Below are 20569 nucleotides of genomic sequence, written 5' to 3' on the forward strand. Positions count from 1 at the left end.
TCCTCCCGCCCGGAGCTGCGCCCCTACCAGCTCCGAGGGTGTAGCCGGCGGCGCCTGGGACGCCCCCTCCCCTCAAAGTGTCCCCGAATTGCACTCCCTGGCCCCCCAGAGCTTCGGCAGAGACATTCGGGCGCCACGGCCACCCTGAGTTGGATGTGACCAAGCCCAGCCTGGGGCCAAGTCGTCGAGGACTGTTGCCCCCTCGGCCCCTTCCCGCTCCCGCCTCGGCCATGGCCCCAAGGATGTCGGGCCGCGGCGGCGCCGCCCTGCTCTGCCTCTCGGCGCTGCTCGCCCACGGTAAGTGTCGCGGCGCGGATTGGGAAGTGAAGATGCGGCGGGCGCCGCTGGAGGGGGCACAGGGGAGACTGGAGAAAGGCGAGCCCCCACCCTCCGGACTCGCAGCCGCGGTTCCCAGCCTGGCATCTCGGGCTGCTGCTCGAGTTACCTTCAGTCCCCTAGCCCTTTGGCGGGAGCGGCGGCTGCGAGCCCCGCCCTGGGGACCGAGCCCGGCTCCCGAAAAGGGCGGTGGGGGGAGGGGGGGTAGGCACTCCAATCCTTTCCTGGTTAGAAAGAGGGTCCAAACCCTAGAGTCTGGGGGCGTGTCCGCCCACGGAGATCTGTGGGGATCCAAGGGATCCGCTAGATCGCATCCGGGCCGCCCCTCCTTCCACTTTCACCCCCGCAACCTGCGGGGCTGGGGGCCGTTTGGGTCCGCCGGGATCCTGTCTTCTCCGCCGCGGGCGCGCAGGCCAGTGCGGGGCCGCGCCGCCGGCCGCCTGGCTTCCTGCGGCGGTCCTCGGGAAGGGAAGTGGACTGACCGGGGCCCCGGGAGCCGCGGCGGCTCGCCGCTCGCCGCCCGCCGTCCTGTGAGCTGCATCTAAATGGCCGGCTTAGCCGAGCCTGGAGGGCGGGGGTCTGGGCCACGGGCGCGGGCCGGGGCGGCGAGCGGCGCGCGGAGGGGACGGGCTCCGCGCTCTCGCGTTCTGCAATCTGTTGCGTCTGCTCCCTAGGCTCGCCCCGGGCTCCGCGGTAAAGGGGGTGGGAGAGGGAGGGGCCGGGGTTGGCGCGCTTTGGCAGTGGGACAGCAGGGATACTGGTAGGGGACAGAGGGTCGCTGAACAGCCCCCCCCTCCCCAGAGTGGGAACTCCGAGCCGACGGGAGAAGGCTGCAGCGGGCCTTCCGCAAGCTGGAGGCGCTCCAGGAGGCGAGGGGCGCTGACCGAGCGGGGAGAGGGAGAGAGCTGGGGCGGAGGAGGAGAATGGAGAAGAGAGGCCCCCTGCCCCCTCCCAACACGAAACCAGCAGACCTGGGACACATTTCCCCCACCGGGGGTGGGGGTGGGGAGGGCTTTGTCGCCCCACGCTGAGGGGTGAGCCTGGACAGGCTGGAGGCGACTTGGATGGAGAGGGCAGGGGGCTCTCCGGGTTGATGGAAGACCCTCGATGTGTCGGGCTCAGCGTTTGCCCACATCTGCCCAGTCCTGAGGGGCCGGCCCAAGCCCCTCTTGAGCTTGCCCCCCGCCTCTAACCAGCTGCCTCTCTCACCCTGACCAAGGCGCTTCCTCAAGGTTGAAAGAAGGAAAGGAATGGGTTCCGGGAATCTGGGGGCCTGGGGTTAGGAGTGGGTGGGGAATAAGGCCAACCTCCCTCTAGGGTAGATTGGCTCTTCTCTGCCCCGGGGGGGTTGACTCTGGGTGGGAGCCCGTTTGAGTTCAGTTCACCAGACACAGCCAACCTCAGTTCTTTATCGGAAAAATGGGCAGGGCAGCGGGAGGGGGGTAGGGGCAGGGGGAATGCAGCTGGGAACCAGAAATCTCGGCTCCGTGTGCAAGACTGAGGGTGGGGAGGGGGTGGGGAGGTGGGCTGTGCCCGTCTGGGCACTGGAGGTGCAGGGGCTGTGCCTGTGACCCAGCCCTGCTGAGCAGGAAGTGTGGGCGCCTAGCAGGAGGAAACTGAGCTGGGGCCTGGGTCTAGGCGTGGTTCTGCCCAGCTCCCGCGGTCTTGTGTCTTATTGTCGGGTCTCCTTTCTAGAACCCAGCCATGGCCCCACCTGGGGGCAGCTCAGCTGCTCTTATTAGGTTCCCACTGCCCAGCTTCCTGACCCCTCAGCCTGGTATTAAAGATCCTTTCTCCTCCCTCACCTGTTAGAATCCTGCCTGCTTCCAGAGACCCAGCCCCAGTGGGGCCTTGGCGTCCTGGCCCTGCTTCTCCTGAGGGGTAGCAGTCTGCTTCGTTTCCTCCTGAGATGTCCCTGTCTTTTCTGCACCCCGTTAGTCCTGGAGTGGTGGAGGCAGAACGGTGGGCTTATTCTCCTCTGTCCCTCCACACAGCCAGTGCTAGTATGCACAAGACCCCTGGCTGACCAGCGATCAGAAAGAAGCTATTTGCAGAGGTGGGGTGGGATTCCCCCACTGAGCAAGTGGTTTCCCTTCCTGGTTACCTGGCTCCCTTTCTGAGCCCCTTCCCGGAGTTCCCATGCCATGCCTCAATCTCCCCATCCTCAGGGAAGGGTGCCAGGAGATGCTCAAAGCTTGGGGAACTCCCCACTCCAGAGCTGGATAAGGCCAGAATCGCAGAAGTTCCTCCCCCCTTGAGAAACAACCCGTCTTCCCTGGACTTTCCTCCTTCGGGGCTGTGTGACACCCACCCACCCGGACCGTCCCTCTGTCAAGAAAAGCGGTCATGGATTTAGTCTCACTTCAAGCTAACTGTTGGTTGGGATTTCTGGGCTCTCCAAAGATGCTGAGATAGGGGAGGGACTTGTAGTCTTCGGTGCCCGGCAGGCTACTGAGGCCACAGGCTTCTGACCACACAGCCAGACTGGGAGCCAGATAGCCTAGGTTTCTGTCTGACTCTGGCGCCATCCGGCAGGGTGACCTTGGGCTGTCTCCCTCGTGCTCCCCATCTTGCACAAGCAGTCCCTCGCGGCCCTGCCCCCCTCACATTCTGCCAGAACCGCTGGGCAGATACCACGTGTGGACAGAAACCCACTATGTTTTTAGGGCCCAGCTCAGCCTGTGGGGCAGCAGCCCTTAGCCTCAAGGCTTCTTCCAGAGACTATCAGAGAAGGCCACTTTCCTGCATCTGGTCTTTGGGGAGGCTTTCTGCTCCATTTTTAGTTTGAATGGGAGTTTAGGGGGGCAGGGTGCTGGTTAAATGTGTTGTAGAGCTGATAATGTCAGCCTCCTACTCAGTAACCTGCACTGGCTCCCCGCCGCCTGTAGGATCAAGGATACACTCTTTGCCCCCCCCCGCCCCCCCCCCCGCCCTCCCAGGATCAGAGGCCCTACACGATCTTGTCTGGGTCTGCGTCTTCTCCTCGGTGGCACTTCCTGCCTCTCCGCTTTTGCCCCCACCAGCCCCTCCCTCTGGAATACCAGCCCCCAGAAATCCTTACCTCGCCATCAGAGCCCAAGTCAAACCTCATCTCGTCCAGGAGTCTGCCTCTGTTACCCCTGGGCTTCCCACCAGCAGCCCCCACCCTGTGACAGAAACAATGGCTTTTTCTAGTGCAGCCTTGGCTCTTTGTGTGGCCTTTCCAGCACTCCTCGTGCACCGGAGTGTGGGTGTGTGAAGGGTGTGCGTGAGCCTGTTTGTGCGTGTGCACCCCTCCTGGTCCCCACGTCCTTGCATTTAGCACAGAGGCTATGTGTTCTTCATTTTTGCCCCACTCTCCAGTGCTTGACACATGGTAGGTGCTCAGAAGAAAGGGATGGGGTGGGAAGACAGCCCCGTCTTGAGGGGCCCTCCCAGTCACAATTGAAAAGGGAGCTCTGGGGGCGCCTGGGTGGCTCAGTCGGTTAAGCGTCCGACTCCGGTTCAGGCCGTGATCTCACGGTTCGTGAGTTCGAGCCCCACGTCGGGCTCATCCCTGACAGTATAGAGCCTGCTTGGGATTCTCTCTCTCTCTCTCTCTCTGCTCCTCCCCAACTTTTGCTTTCTCTCTCTCTCAAAATAACTAAATAAAGCTTTAAAAAAAAAAAAAAGAAAGAAAGAAAGAAAAAGAAAAGAAAAGGGAGCTTTGGCGGTGGGAGGCGGAGGGGGGCCATGCAGAAGCCGGGACAAGGAGGAGGTAGGCAGAGACACCAGGAAGAGACCAAAGGAATGGGGCAGGGCCGTGCCCACACCCTCTTGAGGGGCACATATAGGGTACACGTCTCTGGAGTGACATGTTATAACAGCACTCCATAGGATACGAACGTAGCGTCCCACGGCAATCTGACTGCACAACCTCAGATGCGTGCGTCCTCACCTTTTGGTCCCCAGCCTGGCAACCTCGAGCCTCCCTGGTAGGTTGGGGCCACGCTCTCCCCACCCCACCAATGACCCTTTGGAGATGCACGAGGGACACCGCAGAAGAGGGTCAGCACTGACCCCTAGAGTGAGGAATGGTGTTCCCCCCACCCCCCGACACACACCCCCGTCTTGGTCCTGGCCACATGGAGCCCTACACCACAACACAGCCTTGTTATGTTTAAGACCAGTAGGTGGGGATGTGTTATAAACTTGGCGGCAGAAAATGAGCTTTATTAGAATCCTGAGGATAACTCAGTGCTTGGCTGTAGGAGGCAAGGCCACGTTGGAACATGAGGGGAGGGCCTGGGGCCCTCGCTGGGGCAGCCTGGCTGGAACTGACGGACCCCAGGCCTGAGATTGGCAGTGAGTGCTCAATGAGGCCGCAGAAACTGAGACCCTTAGAGGCACTAACTCCAACCCCTGCCACCCACCTAGGGCAGGGGGGTGGGTGGGGGCGAGGGGAGGGCTCGCCTTGCTGCCCTACACATGGTGATGTCCATCCCCAAACCTGTGACTGAAAAGGACCACACAGCCACCACTGCAGCCCTCACGCAGATGAGGAAACGGACACTCAGAGAGGGACGGGGATTGGCCAAGGTCACCCTGCCAGTTTGTTCTGGAATCAGAACTAGCACCAGAGCCCAAAGGGAGTTCCTGGAGTGGTGGTCTGCTCCAGGCCACTTGGCAGGGATCCCACCGTCTCTGTTGCCGCCCCCCCAACCCCATCTCCCGGCTTTGTCCAAAGACGTGCTTCTGGCCTCAAGCCAGCCTCGAGTCCCAGCCAGTCGAGACAGCCAATCACCAGTGGCATTCACAGACCTCGCCGGGCACAACAGGGAACGTGGAGGGGTTCCGGACATGATCTTCAGCTCTCTTTCATGCGTCCAGTTGAAGAGATGAGAAAAAGGCCCAAATTCTGAAATTCAAGGTAGTTTGAAATCAGAGTTCCCCAGGAGAAAGGCGGGGGTTCAGATCCTGAATTTGTCATCCACTTGCTGTGCAACCACAGTGAAGCCATCTCCCTCTCTGAGTTTTTTCCTTCTCTGTCAATGAGGGGACAGTGTCCCCCACGCCCCCGTCCACGTCTCTTGTTGTGATGGACAAGCCTGCTGTTTCGTCCCTTAACGTGTCTCTGCTCCGTGCGGTGCCTCCCTGCACAGATGCCCACATTAGATGCTAACAAGGGGATCGGCTTCCCTCTCTCCGTTCCCTCCCCAGAGTTCTCCTTACTTCTTCCTTGGCGGTACTCAACACAGAATTTTAATAAGAGATTAATGAGCCAGGTGTGGTGGGTTTTTTTTTTTTAAGAAAATGAATTTTTTTTCTATTTTCCTACTCTTCTTACATGGAAAGGGGGCCTCCTTACCATCAATTCAGTCAGCTCTGCTGCCCTCCAGCTGTCCCCAAGGATGGGACACTGGTCTCTGGGAGGCCAGTGCAATAACAGGGCACAAGCCTCTCTGGGGACACAGGCAGAGAGGCCAGAAGTCCCCTTCTCCTTTCTTCTGTCCTGTTTGCCCCTTTCAGTCCCGCCTCCCCCAGCCCCCCCATGCACACACCTCCACCCCAGGCTCTGGAGACAACCCAGCAGGATGTATGGGACGTTGGAAGCAATTACCTGGATTACTCAATGGTTGTTGCAGGAGAGAATGAATGCAAGAATGAATAATTCGGTGCCGGAAAAAGGTAGAAAAGGTAATTGAAGGAAATCCCTTTTGGCCTAAATTTTCTGCCTTTGGAAAGTTTTGCTTTTTTTCTTTTAATGTTGCATTTATTTTTGAGAGAGAGAGAGAGAGAGTGCAAGCCGGGGAGGGGCAGAGAGAGAGAGGGAGACACAGGCTCCAGGCTCCGGGCTGTCAGCACAGAGCCGGACGACGTGGGGCTTGAACTCCGAGTGGCAAGATCATGACCTGAGCTGAAGTCAGACGCCCAAACCGACTGAAGCCCCCAGGCCCCCCTGGAAAGTTCTGCTTTTTATCAAACTTGAATCCTTCCTGCACTCTCTTGCTACATTCTTGCCCACACCTTCTTGGCCTGTGAGGATAGGCAACCAGTTACTCTCTTCTCTTGAGTGACTTTTCCTGTTCTGCCCACACGGGAGGCAAGGGGCAGGGCACATGCTTACTGGCGGAGTTTAGCAGCCTGTCTCCATTTCCTAGGCCCCTACCTCAGGGCCCTCAGAGCTGGGGAGTGATATGCCCAGGGTCAGCTGGGTAAACAGGACAACACTCAAAATAGTTGAGCTTTTCACAGGTATCTTTCTCCAAGAAGCCAGGTCTGAATGGCATCAGACCCTAGAGAGCAGTCCCCTGGCAGCCGGGACACCCTTAACCCGGAACCCTTGCCCAGGTACCCAGTCCCAGAGGTGGCCAATCCTTAAACAGAATGAGTCACAGTCGCACTGACAACCTCCCTGCTTTTCTGAGGGACAAAAGGAGAAGAGGGAAAATGGTTTCTACCCCCCGGGAGTGCCCAGTAGGACAAGGGGCGTCACGGTCTCGTGCCAGAGAAGCCCCAGTCCGATGAAGGAGGCACAGCCCAAGCCCTCAGAGATGGCCTTTGTCCCCTTGCATGGTGAGGGTCTGACGGAGAGAGACAAGATGACCACCTTTGCCCAGAAGCGCGGGGCCCCACCTTACAGACCTCCTCCTCCACTCCCTGCCGCCCCCAGGGCTGTTGGAGAGCATATGCTCTGGGCCAGAAGCGAGTGTGTTTTGGGTGGATTGATACAGACAATGCAGCAGACTTGTCACGGCAGGAGAACGGTGTCACGGGGAGCTCGCGGCCCAGGCTCACGCTCGCATGTGCACCCACATGGTCATGGGCACACCCAGACATGCTTGAGAGATCAGGCAGCCCTTTGGGGTCAGATCCACAAGCTCATCTGAGTTCCACGGCAGCGGCGGGGCGAAGGCAGTGCTTGCGATCCCCATTTTACAGATGGCAAAACTGAGCCTCCACAGAATCCTCACCACACCAGCTCTACTTTCTAACCCTGAACAGGGAAGTCTTCTTTGCCGTACCTGTCTGTCTCTCACAGGGAATAAGCACGGACATGGACAGACAGACACGTGGGCTCCCTCATCTCGAGCTCCTCTCCCCTTACTCTCTAGACCTCTTTCAGTCCCTTGAATGAATGTTCTTTTCCGTGCCAGAGCCTCTGGACATGCTGTTCCCTCTGACCAGAACACCCTTCCATAGCCATCTCCTGCTCAGCCTTCAGGCCGGAGTCTAACCACACTTCCTCTTGGAAGCCCACCCTGATTCTCAGGTGGGCAAAGACCCACTGTCTTCTTCAGCTCCTTGCCGATTTGCCGTGCGCATAACTGTGCTGTGTGGCCTCCCGGCTGGCCGTAAGCATGAGTGGACCTGGAAAGTGGGTGGCCTCTCCCCGGCCACTGTATTCCCGTGGTCTGCTGGGAGGTCTGGGACAAAATAGGTGTTTGGTGATTTGTCAGATGAGTCCATGCACATACTTGTGTACATACACGTCTTCCCCGTCACTCCGTGAGTTTTCAGTCGGGGCTTCCTGTGGGCCAGGCGCCGTTCAAGGTACTTGTCTTAATTTAACAAAAATCCCTGCACTCATGGGGGCTGTGTTCTTGTGGAAGGTGGTGAGGCACGCAGACAGCAAGTAATAGATATACTGTATTAAATAAGTGAACTATATGTTAGAAGGCAAAAAGGGCTATAAGGAAAATAAAAAAGGTAGGGTATGGGGAATTGGGAGTCTGTGTGTGTGTGTGTGTGTGTGTGTGTGTGTGTGTGTTTTGGGAGGGGTTGTGCAGTATAAATGAATGCTCACTTGATAAAGTGTCATTAAGCACACTTGAAGGAGGTAGGAAGCAAACGAAGCGAGTAGGGGAATATTACAGAGGGCAGGCCCTAGGGCAGGAGTGGGCTTGACCATTCAGATTCAACAAGGAGGCGAGACTGGGCTGGACAACAATGCGGGATGAGGACAGCTGCGGCAGACGGGTGGCTCTTGTAGGAACATTGACTTGTAGGCTCAGGGAAATGGGGAGCCATAGCAGGGTTTGGAGCAGGGGTGACCTGAGCTGCCGGCTTGCAGAGCCCCAGAACCTGTGGGGTCAGTGGCGCAGGGAGGGACCTCTGTCTGCTCCCTTTGGCCCATTGACCCTCACAGTCCTGGCTGTGGCTGCCTTTCTGGCTGCCCCACAGCCACCCCATCAGGGGCAGGCCCAGGGTGCGGAGGGGGCAGGCTGCAGCAGAGACGATCCAAGCATTGGCAAAGCTGATTTCCAGACCCGCCCGGCCGAGGAGCCATGGGGCTGTCCGGCCCTCCTCTGATGGGCTCGGACCTCTGGAACTGCAGCCCTGGATGCTTCCATGGCCTCTTCCTGCCAGGCCCCCACCATCGCCTCCGTGATGGATGCCAGATGCCAATATCTTCATCTCAGCTGGGGCATTTGGGATGCTAAGTTAGCTACAGTTTATGTCACAGATTCTGATTTTGTTTTAACTAATTATCATCCCTTACCAAAAAAAAAAAAAAAAAAAAAAAAAAAAAAAAAAAAAAAACCCACTCCAGCGGTCAGGCGGATTATAGGCACTTGCTTGGACAGCGATCTTCTAGACCACTCTGGTTTGGGAAGGAAGACAGCCAGGATGTGTCCCGGCTCTGTGTTCCAGGAAAGCAAAACCCAATTTCCCTGGATCCCTGAACACCCTGCAGTGACTCCAGATTACCTGTTGCTTTGACCTCTCTCTGTGTCCCTGTTTTATGTCCGCAAGAGCTGGGTTGGTGGCCCCTCCTTCCACCACCAGCCCCCTGCCACCCGCATGACCTCTGCAGCCCACGCCCCTTAGGCAGGGAGGCGACCTGCCCCCGGGTGGGTGTTGGGGGACCGCACTCTCCTGGGCCCTGCCCCTCCTGGGGAGAGAGAAGTGGTAGGAGGCCTTTGTCCAATAGGAAAGAACTCTTGGATTGAAAATAGGAAAAATTACCATTTTCTCCGCTGCCAACACAGCAGAGAAATGATCTCAATTTTCTGTGGCTGTTCTCGGCAGGAGGAACACTGCCAGCCGCCTGCCCCATGCATGAGAGGTCTGAAATGCTGGAGGGAGGAGGCAGGAGCCGGGGGAGGTAGTGGAGTGAGATGCGGCAGGGGGACTGGCATAGGGCAGAGGCCTGCAGCCCTCCTCCAGCACGGCCCCCACTGACCACAAGCCTGTGTCAGAGGAGCTGTTGAATTATCTAACTGCCTCGCTCATCACTTCTGTTAACTGGGTACCTACCATATGCCACTCCCTGTGCTGGGCACCAGGAATTGTCCCTGGGGAGCCAGGAGTAGACTTTCGTCCATTTTGTTTTAGCCCTGATGCCCACAGCTCTCCTCCCCTACCCTCACTTTTTCCCTGTGCTTGACTCTAAAACCAACCTGCCCGGCGTCGTCACTTCCTGTGTGACTTCAGGCAAAGCCACTGAACCACTTCGTGCCTCGGTTTCCTCATCTGCAAATGATTATAAAAGTACACAACTTGTAGGGTTGTTATGGTTCGATAAATGAGTCATTGTTTCATATCAGATGTTAAGAATAGTGACTTGGGGGCTCCTGGGTGGCTCAGTCGGTTCAGCGTCCGACTTCAGCTCAGGTCATGATCTCACGGTTCGTGAGTTCGAGCTCCAAGTCGGGTTCTGTGCTGACAGCTCAGAGCCTGGGGCCTGCTTCGGATTCTGTATCTCCCTCTCTGTCTCTCTTTCTGCCCCTCCCCCCCCTCTCAAAAATAAATAAACATTAAAAAAATAGTGCCTTTGGGGCACCTGGGTGGCTCAGTCAATTAAGCATCCGACTCTTGATTTTGGCTCAGGTCATGATCTCATGGTTCGTGAGATTGAGGCCTGCTTTGGGCTCTGCGCTGACAGCGCGAAGCCTGTTTGGGGTTCTCTCCCTCCCTCTCTCCCTCTCCCCTAGCCTGCTCGCACACAAAGGCTCTCTCTCTCAAAATAAATAATTAAACATTTAAAAAAAAATAGTGCCCGCCCATACCAAGTGCCAAAACTGAAGGTTGTCAATGTCATTGTTGTTACTATACTATCACATGCCCGGCACCTTGTTAAATGTAAAAATGAAGAAAATACGGTGCCTGTCCCAAGGGGGGCTCTAACGGGGTGCCCTGAGCAAATGAACCATGTCTGCACAGACTGTGATAAAATGCAGTCGTAGGTTGTCGGGAGGGATAAAGTCGTAGGTTGTGGAGGGAGAACTCTCATAACTATTCAAGAGGTCAGGGGAGGCTTCACGGAGGAAGTGCCGCCCCTGAAGACCAATCAGTCAGCATCTACTGTGTGTCTGATACCCTAGGGAAGACAGAAACGCAGGGCAAAAATGGTTGCTGGCCTACAATTCAGTCCAGCGAGGGAGAGCCAAGCTGCCTGGGATGGAGTAGCAGGATAGGCAGACTAAATGCAGGGTATATGGTTGGGAATTCTTTACCTGGATGATCTTTAGAGATCTCTCAGAGCTTTGACTCCATGTTCCATTGAGTGCTGGGGAGCTACTGAGTGCTCTGGAGTGAGGGAGTGACATGATCAAAGCAGGGTTCTCAGCAATGAGTTGGTTGGGGGCAGTCTGCAGATTGGAGCAGCGCTGAAGAACGCTGTTGGGTGAGGGCTCTTGGGAAGGATGGTAAGTGACCCTAGCTGTCCTAAGAGGTACCACCATATGGCAAGGAGCCCAGCCTTAGAACCAGAGAGACAGATCTGAGTGCTGGCTCTGCCATTCTTCCATGGCCTGACTTCTTTCTACTCCTTGGTTTCCACCTGTGAGACCTGATGGCAAATGTGAGGCACAGAGCCTGCAGCGTAAGGCTCAGTGTTTGGAACTATCTTGATTATTTTAGCAGCTAAAGACCACGGAAGAAAGGGCACTTTAGCCCACAGCCATTTATGACCCCTGGGAGGTGGGTGGGGGGAGTAGGGGGGTAGTCAGGAGTCCTGGAGAAAGTGGCTGGGTAGGAGGAGAGAGGCAAGATCGCCCTCAGTATTTTCAGCAAAAGCCCAGCCTTCCCCCCTGTTTCCCACCTCCACTAGCAGCCAGGGCCAAGGGGACAGATCCCAGGGGTCCCTGCCAGCTTTGGGCTCCAGGGAACTCTCAGACAAAGCCCTGTCAGGTCAGAGAATGGGGGTGGGTTTTCAAGTCGTGCAAATGTAGGTTGGCATCTCAGCCCTTGACTCGGTCCAGCCGGGTGACCCAGAAGCCTCAGCTTCCCCCTCTGCAGAATGGGAATAATAGCATCATCTCTCTTGAGCTGGGCTGCTGCAAGGGTGTAAGGGTGGATGTGCCTGGAACAGGAGCCGTGAGCCTGCCGGAGGGCTCAGCCCAGTAAATGTGGTAGGTTCTGTTTGTTTCTTCCCTCTTTTGCCTGGAGCCAGGCCTCGCTGCTGGGAAGCATGGTTAAGACAGTGCCAAAGACTTCCCGGAGATCTGTTTTCTGGTGGTTGGGTTTTTTCATTTCGTTTTGTTTGGGGTCTTATTTTTCTTACCCTTATGCCTCCTAGCAACATGCTGCCTGTTTGAAACACAGCAGTGGCCAGCAGCCGGCCCCTCACCCTCCCTCCATTCCTCTTCCTTTCCCTTCCCAGGAAAGCCACCACCCGCTTCGGCCCCCATTCCCAGTGCCTCTCCAGCCTGGGGCCAGGGGAGGCGTTCCTGGGTCCCGCAGCCGGCCCCGTGGCACTGCCTGGGTCTCACTGGGCCGGTGAGGCCGTGGCTTCCTGATATTTGCATTGCATTCTCGGCAGGTCTGCTCGGTGACCAGAAATGGGGTCTGGGGTTATAGACGCGGAGCCAGGGAGGTTCCCAAAACACGTGCTCTGATGCGTCCTGCAGCCCAAAGCACATGGAGACCCTGGTCCCAGAGCTGCCTCCTCCCCCGTCCTCCGGCTCAGATTGCCCATCTGCAAACAAAGAAAAGCAAACCCATCCTGTAGGGGCGTTGAGGGCAGGGTAACCGAGGTTATGCACCCTGCCGGCACAGCCAGAACTCAGTACAGGTCACGGTAACCATTTCTTATTCATCGTGAGCCCCTAGGAGTCCCCTCAGGGCCCCAGTCTTGCCAGCCTCCCACCAAATCTTCCTCTGCCTCTGGGCTGTCACAGCCCACCACTGGCCTCAGACACAGCCTTCTTCCCACTGGAGTTCATTCTCCTTGTCTCTGAAATTGGGGCTGCTATACTGGGTCCCTGAAATCAGGGCTGCTATATTGGATCATTGCTGCCCAATGGAAATATACCACATGTGGAAGGTACGTTTTCCTAGTAATCATGCGAGAAAACAGTGAAAAGAAACAGGAGAAATGAATTTGAACATACTCTAACTGATATATTCAAGTTTGTCATTTCAACATGTAATCAGCACAAAAGTTAGTGAGGAATTATTTTACATTGTTGGGTTTTTTTTTTTAATTTTGTGTGAAATCTTCGAAAGCCCCTGTGTCTAACTCTTACACATCGCGATCCCAGCCAGCCGCGTTTCAGTGGCTCAGTAGCGAAGCCTAGAGAGTAGCCACCACCCTGGACGGTGCAGGGATAGATGCTCCCCAAGGACCTTACCAAGTTCTCCCCTGGGAGGTTCCTTGGGGACCCCTGGAGTCAGCCCCCTGGGACTGATGAGCTGGGCCACTGTCCTTTCCGCAGTCCTTGGAGATTCCCTGCCCACGTGGAGTAGACTCAGTTCCGCCCCAGCCCTGGGGTGATTCGTGGGGGACCTGGAGACCCATCCATGCAGGGCCCGGCAGCTCCCGGTCGCTTCCCCTTCCCGTTCTACCGGGAGATCCTGTAAACCACACGTCACACCAAGTCCCTCTCCGTCAGAGCCCTCCACCTCACTGAGAGTGAAGGCCAAAGTCCTTACTGTGGCTGACAAGGCTGGCACGATCTGTCACTTTTCCCGACAATACCTCTCTGACCGGATCTTCCTTCTCAGCCACTTGGCCCCCACCACACTGTCCTCTGCTGTCCTCATACACGCCAGGCACAGAGCCTCAGGGACTTGGCCCTTGCTGTCCCCCATCTGGCCTTTTCCCCCCAGATAAGGATGACTCATGCCCCCACGCCCTTCAGGCCTCCACTCAAGTGCATGCTGCGGGAGAGCCCCTCCCTGGCCATCCCCTATCCAAACTGGCCCTGCCCACACCTCCCTCTGCCCCCCACTGTTTCCCTTCACCGACAGGTCATGTAGTTACGTGTCTGCTTGTTCATAGACTGACACGCCCTTGGAATGGAAGCTCCTGAGAACAGGAGCCACATCTCTTTTGTTCCCTGCTATATTCCCAGCACCTGGCTCAGGGCCGGCACAGGAGAGACGCTCAGTACAAATTTGTGGAAGGAAAGAATTAAAAGCTTGCTTCTTTCTCTCCTCTCACCTTTCTCCCCAGGGAGCCACTGGGAAGAGAGATCTCGGAGTTAAATGGGTGACAGAGACCAGAGGGAAGTAATTTCTTCCTCCCTGCCTCCCTCCCTTCCTGCCTGCTTTCCTTCCTTCCTCCCTCCTTTCTCCCTCCCTCCTCCCTCCCCTCCTTCTTTCTTTTCTTCCTTCCTTCCTCTCTACCTTCCTTCCTCCTTCCTTCCTTCCTTCCTTCTTCCTTCCTTCCTTCCTCCTTCCTTCCTCCTTCCTTCCTTCCTTCCTCCCTTCCTCCCTCCCTCCCTTCCTCCTTCCTTCCTTCCTTCCTCCTTCCTTCCTCCTTCCTTCCTCCTTCCTCCTTCCTTCCTTCCTCCCTCCCTCCCTCCCTTCCTCCTTCCTTCCTTCCTCCCTCCCTCCCTCCCTTCCTCCTTCCTTCCTTCCTTCCTCCTTCCTTCCTTCCTTCCTCCCTCCCTCCCTTCCTCCTTCCTTCCTTCCTTCCTTCCTCCTTCCTTCCTTCCTTCCTTCCCACACTCATCTGCCACATCTTAACTTGGTGGTCTTACAAAAATTACTTCACTGCACTGTGGCTCAGTTTCCACATCTATAAAATGGGAGAATAAGGGCACTGGTCCCATAGGGTTGTTGGGGTGAATAAACACCTTAATGCCAGTAATGTGCTCAGAGCAGTGCCTGGCTCGTAGTAAGTGCTCAGTAAACGATAGCTCCAGTTTTACTCTGCACACATTTTTGAGCACCTACTCCACGCCTACTGTGACAAGCAGTGGTCATGTGCAGGGAAGACGTGCTCACCAGCTGATGTGGGACAAGGGCAGAAACCTCCAGTGCAGTAGAATCGGTGCCAGGGTAGCAGAGGTGCCGGTGACTTTGGAGAGGAGCAGGGTGTAGCTTCCCGTCGTTTTGCAACAACCGCTCTCAAAGGCTATGCAAACTGGTGACTTGAGCTCCGGTAACAACAACTGGGGCGGCCATTGTGTGCAGAGTCTTGCCCGCCCAGTGACTGCGGCATGCTCGAGAGAGTACAGCAGAGCGGTTCGAGAACCCCGCTATGAACAACACCCACCTCTTAGATCATGGGGTCCGATGGGCTGTGTATGTAAAGGAGCCAGCACTGCCTGGATGCAGAGTGTAGACCAGAGAGACTAGACCTATTATTACCCTGGCTATTGATGTACTGGCCAGAGGGAAGGCAGAAAGTGTGAATCTTCCTGCACACAGCGCCCTGCCTGCAGCTGGCACTCTGTCAGTGCGTGTTGAATACACGGAAAGCAGGTGTCCTCTGATGTCCTACCTGCACCGTGGCACAGAAGGGCCGCTCGGTGGGGTGAGATACTTAAGGTCAGAGAAGCTTGGGTCAGGGAAACTAGATGGGAGCTACGTGCCCCTCTCATGCCTCCCATCCATATTTGAAAGATAGGGACACTAAGGTCCAGAAAGGGACAGATCTTGGCCCAGCTCACACAGCGGTCTGTGATGGCAAAGCCACACCTAAGACCCAAGTCCCTGATGCCCAGCCCAGTGGGCTTGCCAGGTGTCTTCGGAGGTTTTGCATGAGGGCGTTGGAGGCGAGGGCGTGGCCAGCAATCACTGGAGGAAGCCGGTTGGTCAGTCGCAGATCAGGGTAACCCCCCCATCTCCGGCTTCCCCCACGGCTGTATCTGGGGGGTAGGTCTCAGCGGGCATGGTGTTTACACCGAGTAACCAGATTCCATCTCCAATAATCACATCACAAACAGCATGAAATGCGAACTGTGGGGAAGGCTTTGCTAAATGTGCAACCGGTTTTCTGATTTTCCCTCCACTCACTCCCCGCCCCCACTTCTCTCGCTGCGCAATCGCACGCCCGCACATGGATGCACACATACGTGACCTGCATTCTCCAGACATCCAATTCAGGCCTCTGATCCCAGCCCAGCCAAGGTCACTTAGGTCCTTGTTCGGGAGAGCAGCTTCCCCTGTCTGGGGGGCTGGACAGGAGGAAGGGGTGTTTGAAGGTCAGGTTCTCATCCCTCAAGTTCGCCACCGTTTCCTACCGAGACCAAGAGTGTGGTACCCTGGGCAGTTCAAAAGTGGCTACCACACACTTTATCACCTCATCACAGGTAAGCCCAGCTTGTGAAATTGGCAATCCTGATCCCCATTGTATGGACGAGGAAACTGAGGCTCAGAGAAGGGAAGTGACTGGCCCAGGTCGTAGAAGGGGAAGGCTGCCTTTGCCTCTTGAGAACTGTCGTCTGCTCCCCCTGGGCCCTATCTCCTGAGTCTGTTGGTCCAGGCCCAAGGCCCCTCCTCTTGCCCCAATATCAGAGGAAGAGTCACACCCATTCAGCTTGGTCCCAGAGCCATCAACTCACCCATGCAGGTGCCCCAGTTACAAAGGGGAAACCAAGGCATACATCCACTGGTGCCGGCTCCCCTCCTCATGTGTCACATCTCTTCGCCCACCATATACTCCCCATCCATCCATTTCCTGGGTCCCTGGCTGCTGCTACCCTAGCCTTGAGAGATTTGTCAGAGCGGGACCCTGCAGGCCCCCTCCCCCTCCCCACACCCCTCAGAATCCAGATTCTCCTTCTTGGCAACCCTGCAAAGCTGATCTGCATAAAACCATCCCCGGGCCCTGCCTTTAAAAGTCTTCATCTTTTCTCTTCTCCCTAAACGGCCCCTAAATGATTTCTGTAAATTGCTCTAAGTAGCTCAAAAAAAAAAAAAAAAGAAAGAAAAAAGAAATAATAATAACTCAGTGAGTGGCTGCCTGACCAGAATGTGGATGGCTCTCCTGTCTGGCCGCAGCTCCCAGCTCCTTCAGGCCCAGCACCCAGGCACAGGGGCCTCTGCTCCTTAACCCAGGAAGGGGCTGCACTGCCTCTGAGACCCCACCTTGCCTCCTCCCTCAGGCAGGAGCATCCCCCATCAGACAGGAAGATCCCTGGGACACTGACATTCTCCCTTCCCCTTCCCCCACCCCTCCAGCCTGTGGACCCACCAAAGGCAGAGCTGGGCCTCCCTTCTCAGTCTGGGTCTCCTCCCCCATCAGACATGAGGCTTTCCCAGGAGAGACTGCAGCTGCCCGGTCAGGCAGGGGGTTCTCTCTGGGCAGGACTAACTCTCCTTGTTCTGCAACCAGCTGCCCTGTACAGCCTCATTTCCTTCACCCATGTTAGAAGCTTGGGCCCTGATTCCTAGACTGGGCTCCATTTCTATGACTCAGTCAAGCATGCACACATTCATTCATTCATTCTACGAAGCTTTCCTAAATACCTCCTTTGTGCCAGACTGACTGGGCACGTGCCCTTCTGCAGAGTTGACTCCTTTATGGTGCTCCTATGAGCAGGACCCCCAGACATAGGCCTGGTTCTCCTGGGGGTAGGGTATCCAGCCAGAGGGCCAGCCGGGGCGGCATCCCTCATGGACATGAGCCCAGCCTCACCCCTTAGCCACCGTGATGACCTCTTGGCCAAGGTGGACCAGAGAGGGGCCCCTCTTGGGGAGCAGAGGCCAGGGGTGGGAGGTAGGTGCTTCCAAGGAGACCCTGGCCTACCCCCCACTTCCCTCCATAAACTCTCCCCAAGCCCCCCACCCCCACCATCTCCTGGCCACAAGGGGCTGAGATCAGGGCCAGGAGACCTTGATCTTAGCAACCTAAATCCTAAGCATGGACTTAAACAAGTCTCTTCTCCCTTCCGGGCATCAGTTTCCCTTTCTAAGAGGTGACAGAATTGGACTCCATAACCAGGGAAATACATAATCCATAATATATTATAATATGTAATATATATTGCCAGGGATATACATAATCTATAATGTATCATATACTATATATTACATATGATACAATTACTATAGGATGCAGTCAAAGCAGAGCTACTGGTTAAATGGAGAAGAGAGGTGCCCCCCCCCCCCGAGGGCTTATCTGCCCCACCCTCCCCTGCCACCCCAGGGCAGCCCTGGAGACACCCGAGGGAGCCCAGCTGGCAAGCTCTGGGTCTACTTAATCCATCCCTGAGGCCCCATCCACTCTGCCTTTGGGGGGGTCTGGCTAGAGCTGCCTGATTAGGGGCAGTCCTTCCACCTCTCTGGCCCCAGTTACCTGGGACCACACTCAGTTCCCCTGTGGGGTGAAGCCCATGAGAAGACTTTGGCTTTTGCCTGGGCCCCCAGCACCCCCTAGGGTCCCTGAATGGGTCCAGCCTCCGGTTAGAAGTGCTGGCATGAGAGCTACTCAGAAGGTGGCAGGTGGGACCGGCCCCAGGACAGCCCCGTCCACCCCTGACGGGAGGCGGATTGTTCTAGATGGGATGAATCCCGTTTGTCACCCTCCCTGCACTCCCTGTGATGCGCAGAAGTTGAAAGGGGGAGAATAAACAGACACAGCCCTCTGCTTCCTCTCCGATTTAATTGGAACCCCATTAAGTGAGTAATTGTTACAAATGTGAAATCACCTTCCACCAACTTGGGGACGTGAACCTACGCTCAGCCTGACCCTATGGGACCCAGGCAGGGACCCAGCCCCGGCCCAGCAGTGCAGGCTTTCCAGGGGCTGGGGAAGTGGTGACTCACAGAACTCCTGACCGCGCCCCCCAAAGCTGGGAGAGATGCAGGAGGATCCCGTCCAGCCCCTGCTGCCCAAGCACAGCCTCTGGCCTCCACCCTCTGGTGTCACATTTGGCTGCCAAACTTGATTGACCCAGGATGTGGACTCCTCGCCCCAGGTCTCACAGACACTTGCTTGGTCCGAATGAAGGTGCGTGGAAGTGTCACCGTCGAGGCAGGGACAAGGGTCCCCAGAAGAATGGGGGTGAGGAGGGGTGAGGGGCAGGTGTGATGACAGTGTCTGTGGATTCAGGGGAAAGAAGTAGAACAACTCAGGGAGCAGTTCTGAATCTTGGCTGCACATTCAGGAGTTTGTAGATAACTCCTGGTGTCTAGGGTCCCAACCCTAGTGATTCTGAGGCCACCAGCTTGGGGTGCGGCATGGGCTCCCAGGTGATTCTTCAGACTCACTACTGGGGCAAAAGGGGTCAGGGAGGAGTGAGACAACTGTCCCCTTCCAGGACCCACCCAGACCCGCCCGCCTGGCAGGGTCTGGGAACCTGCATCTTACAAAGCTTCCTAGAACCTAGATGATCCCGGTGGGGATGTCCCCATGCTGGGGTCCTCTGGGGAGGGGACACTTGGAGGGCCTGGGGGCCAGAGGCGCTGGGGTCCCTGGGGAAGAGGAGGAGGCTAGAAAAGGTGTTAAGGATGGGCCTATTTTTAAGTGATTTGAAGAGAAACTTTCTTTGGTTTTCTCTCTTCTCTTTCTCTCTCTCGCGTGATCCTGTTTCAGGACCCAGAACTCAAGGTGACACTCTTAGAACTGCTGTTCAGTTTCATTATACACATAGTAGGTACCCAATAAATATTTATTGAGAGGCGCCTGAGTGGCTCAGTCGGCTAAGCATCCGAATCTTGATTTCGGCTCGGGTCATGATCTCACAGTTCTTGAGTTTGAGCCCCCATCGGGCTCTGTGCCGACAGCGGGGAGCCTGCTTGAGATTCTTTCTCTCTCCCTCTCTGTCTCTGCCCGTCCCCCATGCTTGCTCATGCTCGCTCGTTCTCTCTCTGTCTCTCGCTCAAATAAAATTTTAAAAATATTTAATAAACACTTTATAGGCAAAATCTGTTGGGTGGGCTAGCCTGGGAATGTAACTGCTATCGATGATACTGGCTCTATGGAGGAAGGCATTGAAATGTGTTTCTAATACCCAATTTCCAGCAAACTTTTGATGAGCAGCCATGTAGAAGCTGGTGTGTGTGTGTGTGTGCGTGTGTGTGTGTGTGTGTGTGTGTGTGTGTGTGAGGGAGAGAGAATATTCTGCTCCCAGTGAGCCCAGCATGGACCTCACCCACCTTGGGGCCCACAGTGAGATGTGATATGGGTACCCAGATTGAACTCAGTGGGCATTTATGGAGATGGCAGAGAGGAGTGTGGTCAGAGGGAGGAAGGCCTGAGTGGTGGTTGAGGAGAAGATCAGAGAAGGGCTGAGGCATCCAGGACAGGCAGACGGGCAGGGGTTAGAGTGGCCAGCGCTGAGCTGGGGCCCGGGATGTGGCTGTGAAGGACACAGATGTCAGGGTCCTTTGCACACGGCCTCCTCCACTGGGGTGGGGGGGGGGGGCGGGGTACAAGGACAGATCAAAGATTCCAAGTAGAAAAAATGGCTGGAGATGGGGAGCTGTGAAGGGGAGGCCATGAGGTCACAGGACCCCCTGACCTGGAGCTTTAGCCCGGGTCCAGCTCACTGTGGGTCTCTACAGTGTTTGCTGTGGGAAGAGAGAAGGGACAGTCCCCACCAGGGAGCAGGCAGAACCCAGGAGAAGTTGGAGTGGGGAGGAGTCTCCTTACTGCCTTCCCACAACACAGGATTTGGGCAGTGACAGCTGACCAGAGTCCTGGGAAGAGTGTCACCAAAGACCAAGGAGGGCTCTGGCTCACAACCTTCTAGGGGTTTGCAGGAGACCCCAACTTGACCATCACCCCAGCATCATTAAGGAATATGGTGGAAAGAAGAGAGAAGCAGAGCCTGGTCCAGAGGCCTGGCCAACAGTGTCCTTTCCCGGAGCCTCTGAAGTGCAAGAGTCAGGTAGCATCTCCAAGGAGGAATGACAGTCAGCCTACTGGCCATTGGTCCCCAGGACATCACTGTCACTCCAAGGGGCAGCCATTAAACTCAGAATGAGGGGCTTGGGAGAGCCCCCCAGCTCTCTGGGCTGCCATATATCTGGAACCAGGCTGTCTTTCCTACAGCCAGCCTCAGCCTGGCAGGGTACTCCGACCTCTAGCCCAAGGCTGTCTTTGTCCCCAAAGTCCCAGCCCTACTTCCTGCTGACAGAGGACTCCAGAGAG

The 20569-nt window shown here is 56.2% G+C and overlaps 1 protein-coding gene across 1 annotated transcript in view; it reads left to right on the forward strand.

Moving 5' to 3' along the window:
* The first annotated feature begins 230 nt into the window (after positions 1-230).
* Positions 231-20569, forward strand: part of TMEM132E (transmembrane protein 132E) — a 54467-nt gene continuing 34128 nt past the window's right edge. Inside the window, 3 exon segments of the mRNA XM_047833385.1 lie at positions 231-525; positions 749-866; positions 11903-12018. Coding sequence (XP_047689341.1) covers positions 231-525; positions 749-866; positions 11903-12018 — 529 coding nt within the window.

Source organism: Prionailurus viverrinus, chromosome E1, assembly GCF_022837055.1.
Source record: "Prionailurus viverrinus isolate Anna chromosome E1, UM_Priviv_1.0, whole genome shotgun sequence".
Classification (NCBI taxonomy): Eukaryota; Metazoa; Chordata; class Mammalia; order Carnivora; family Felidae; genus Prionailurus; species Prionailurus viverrinus.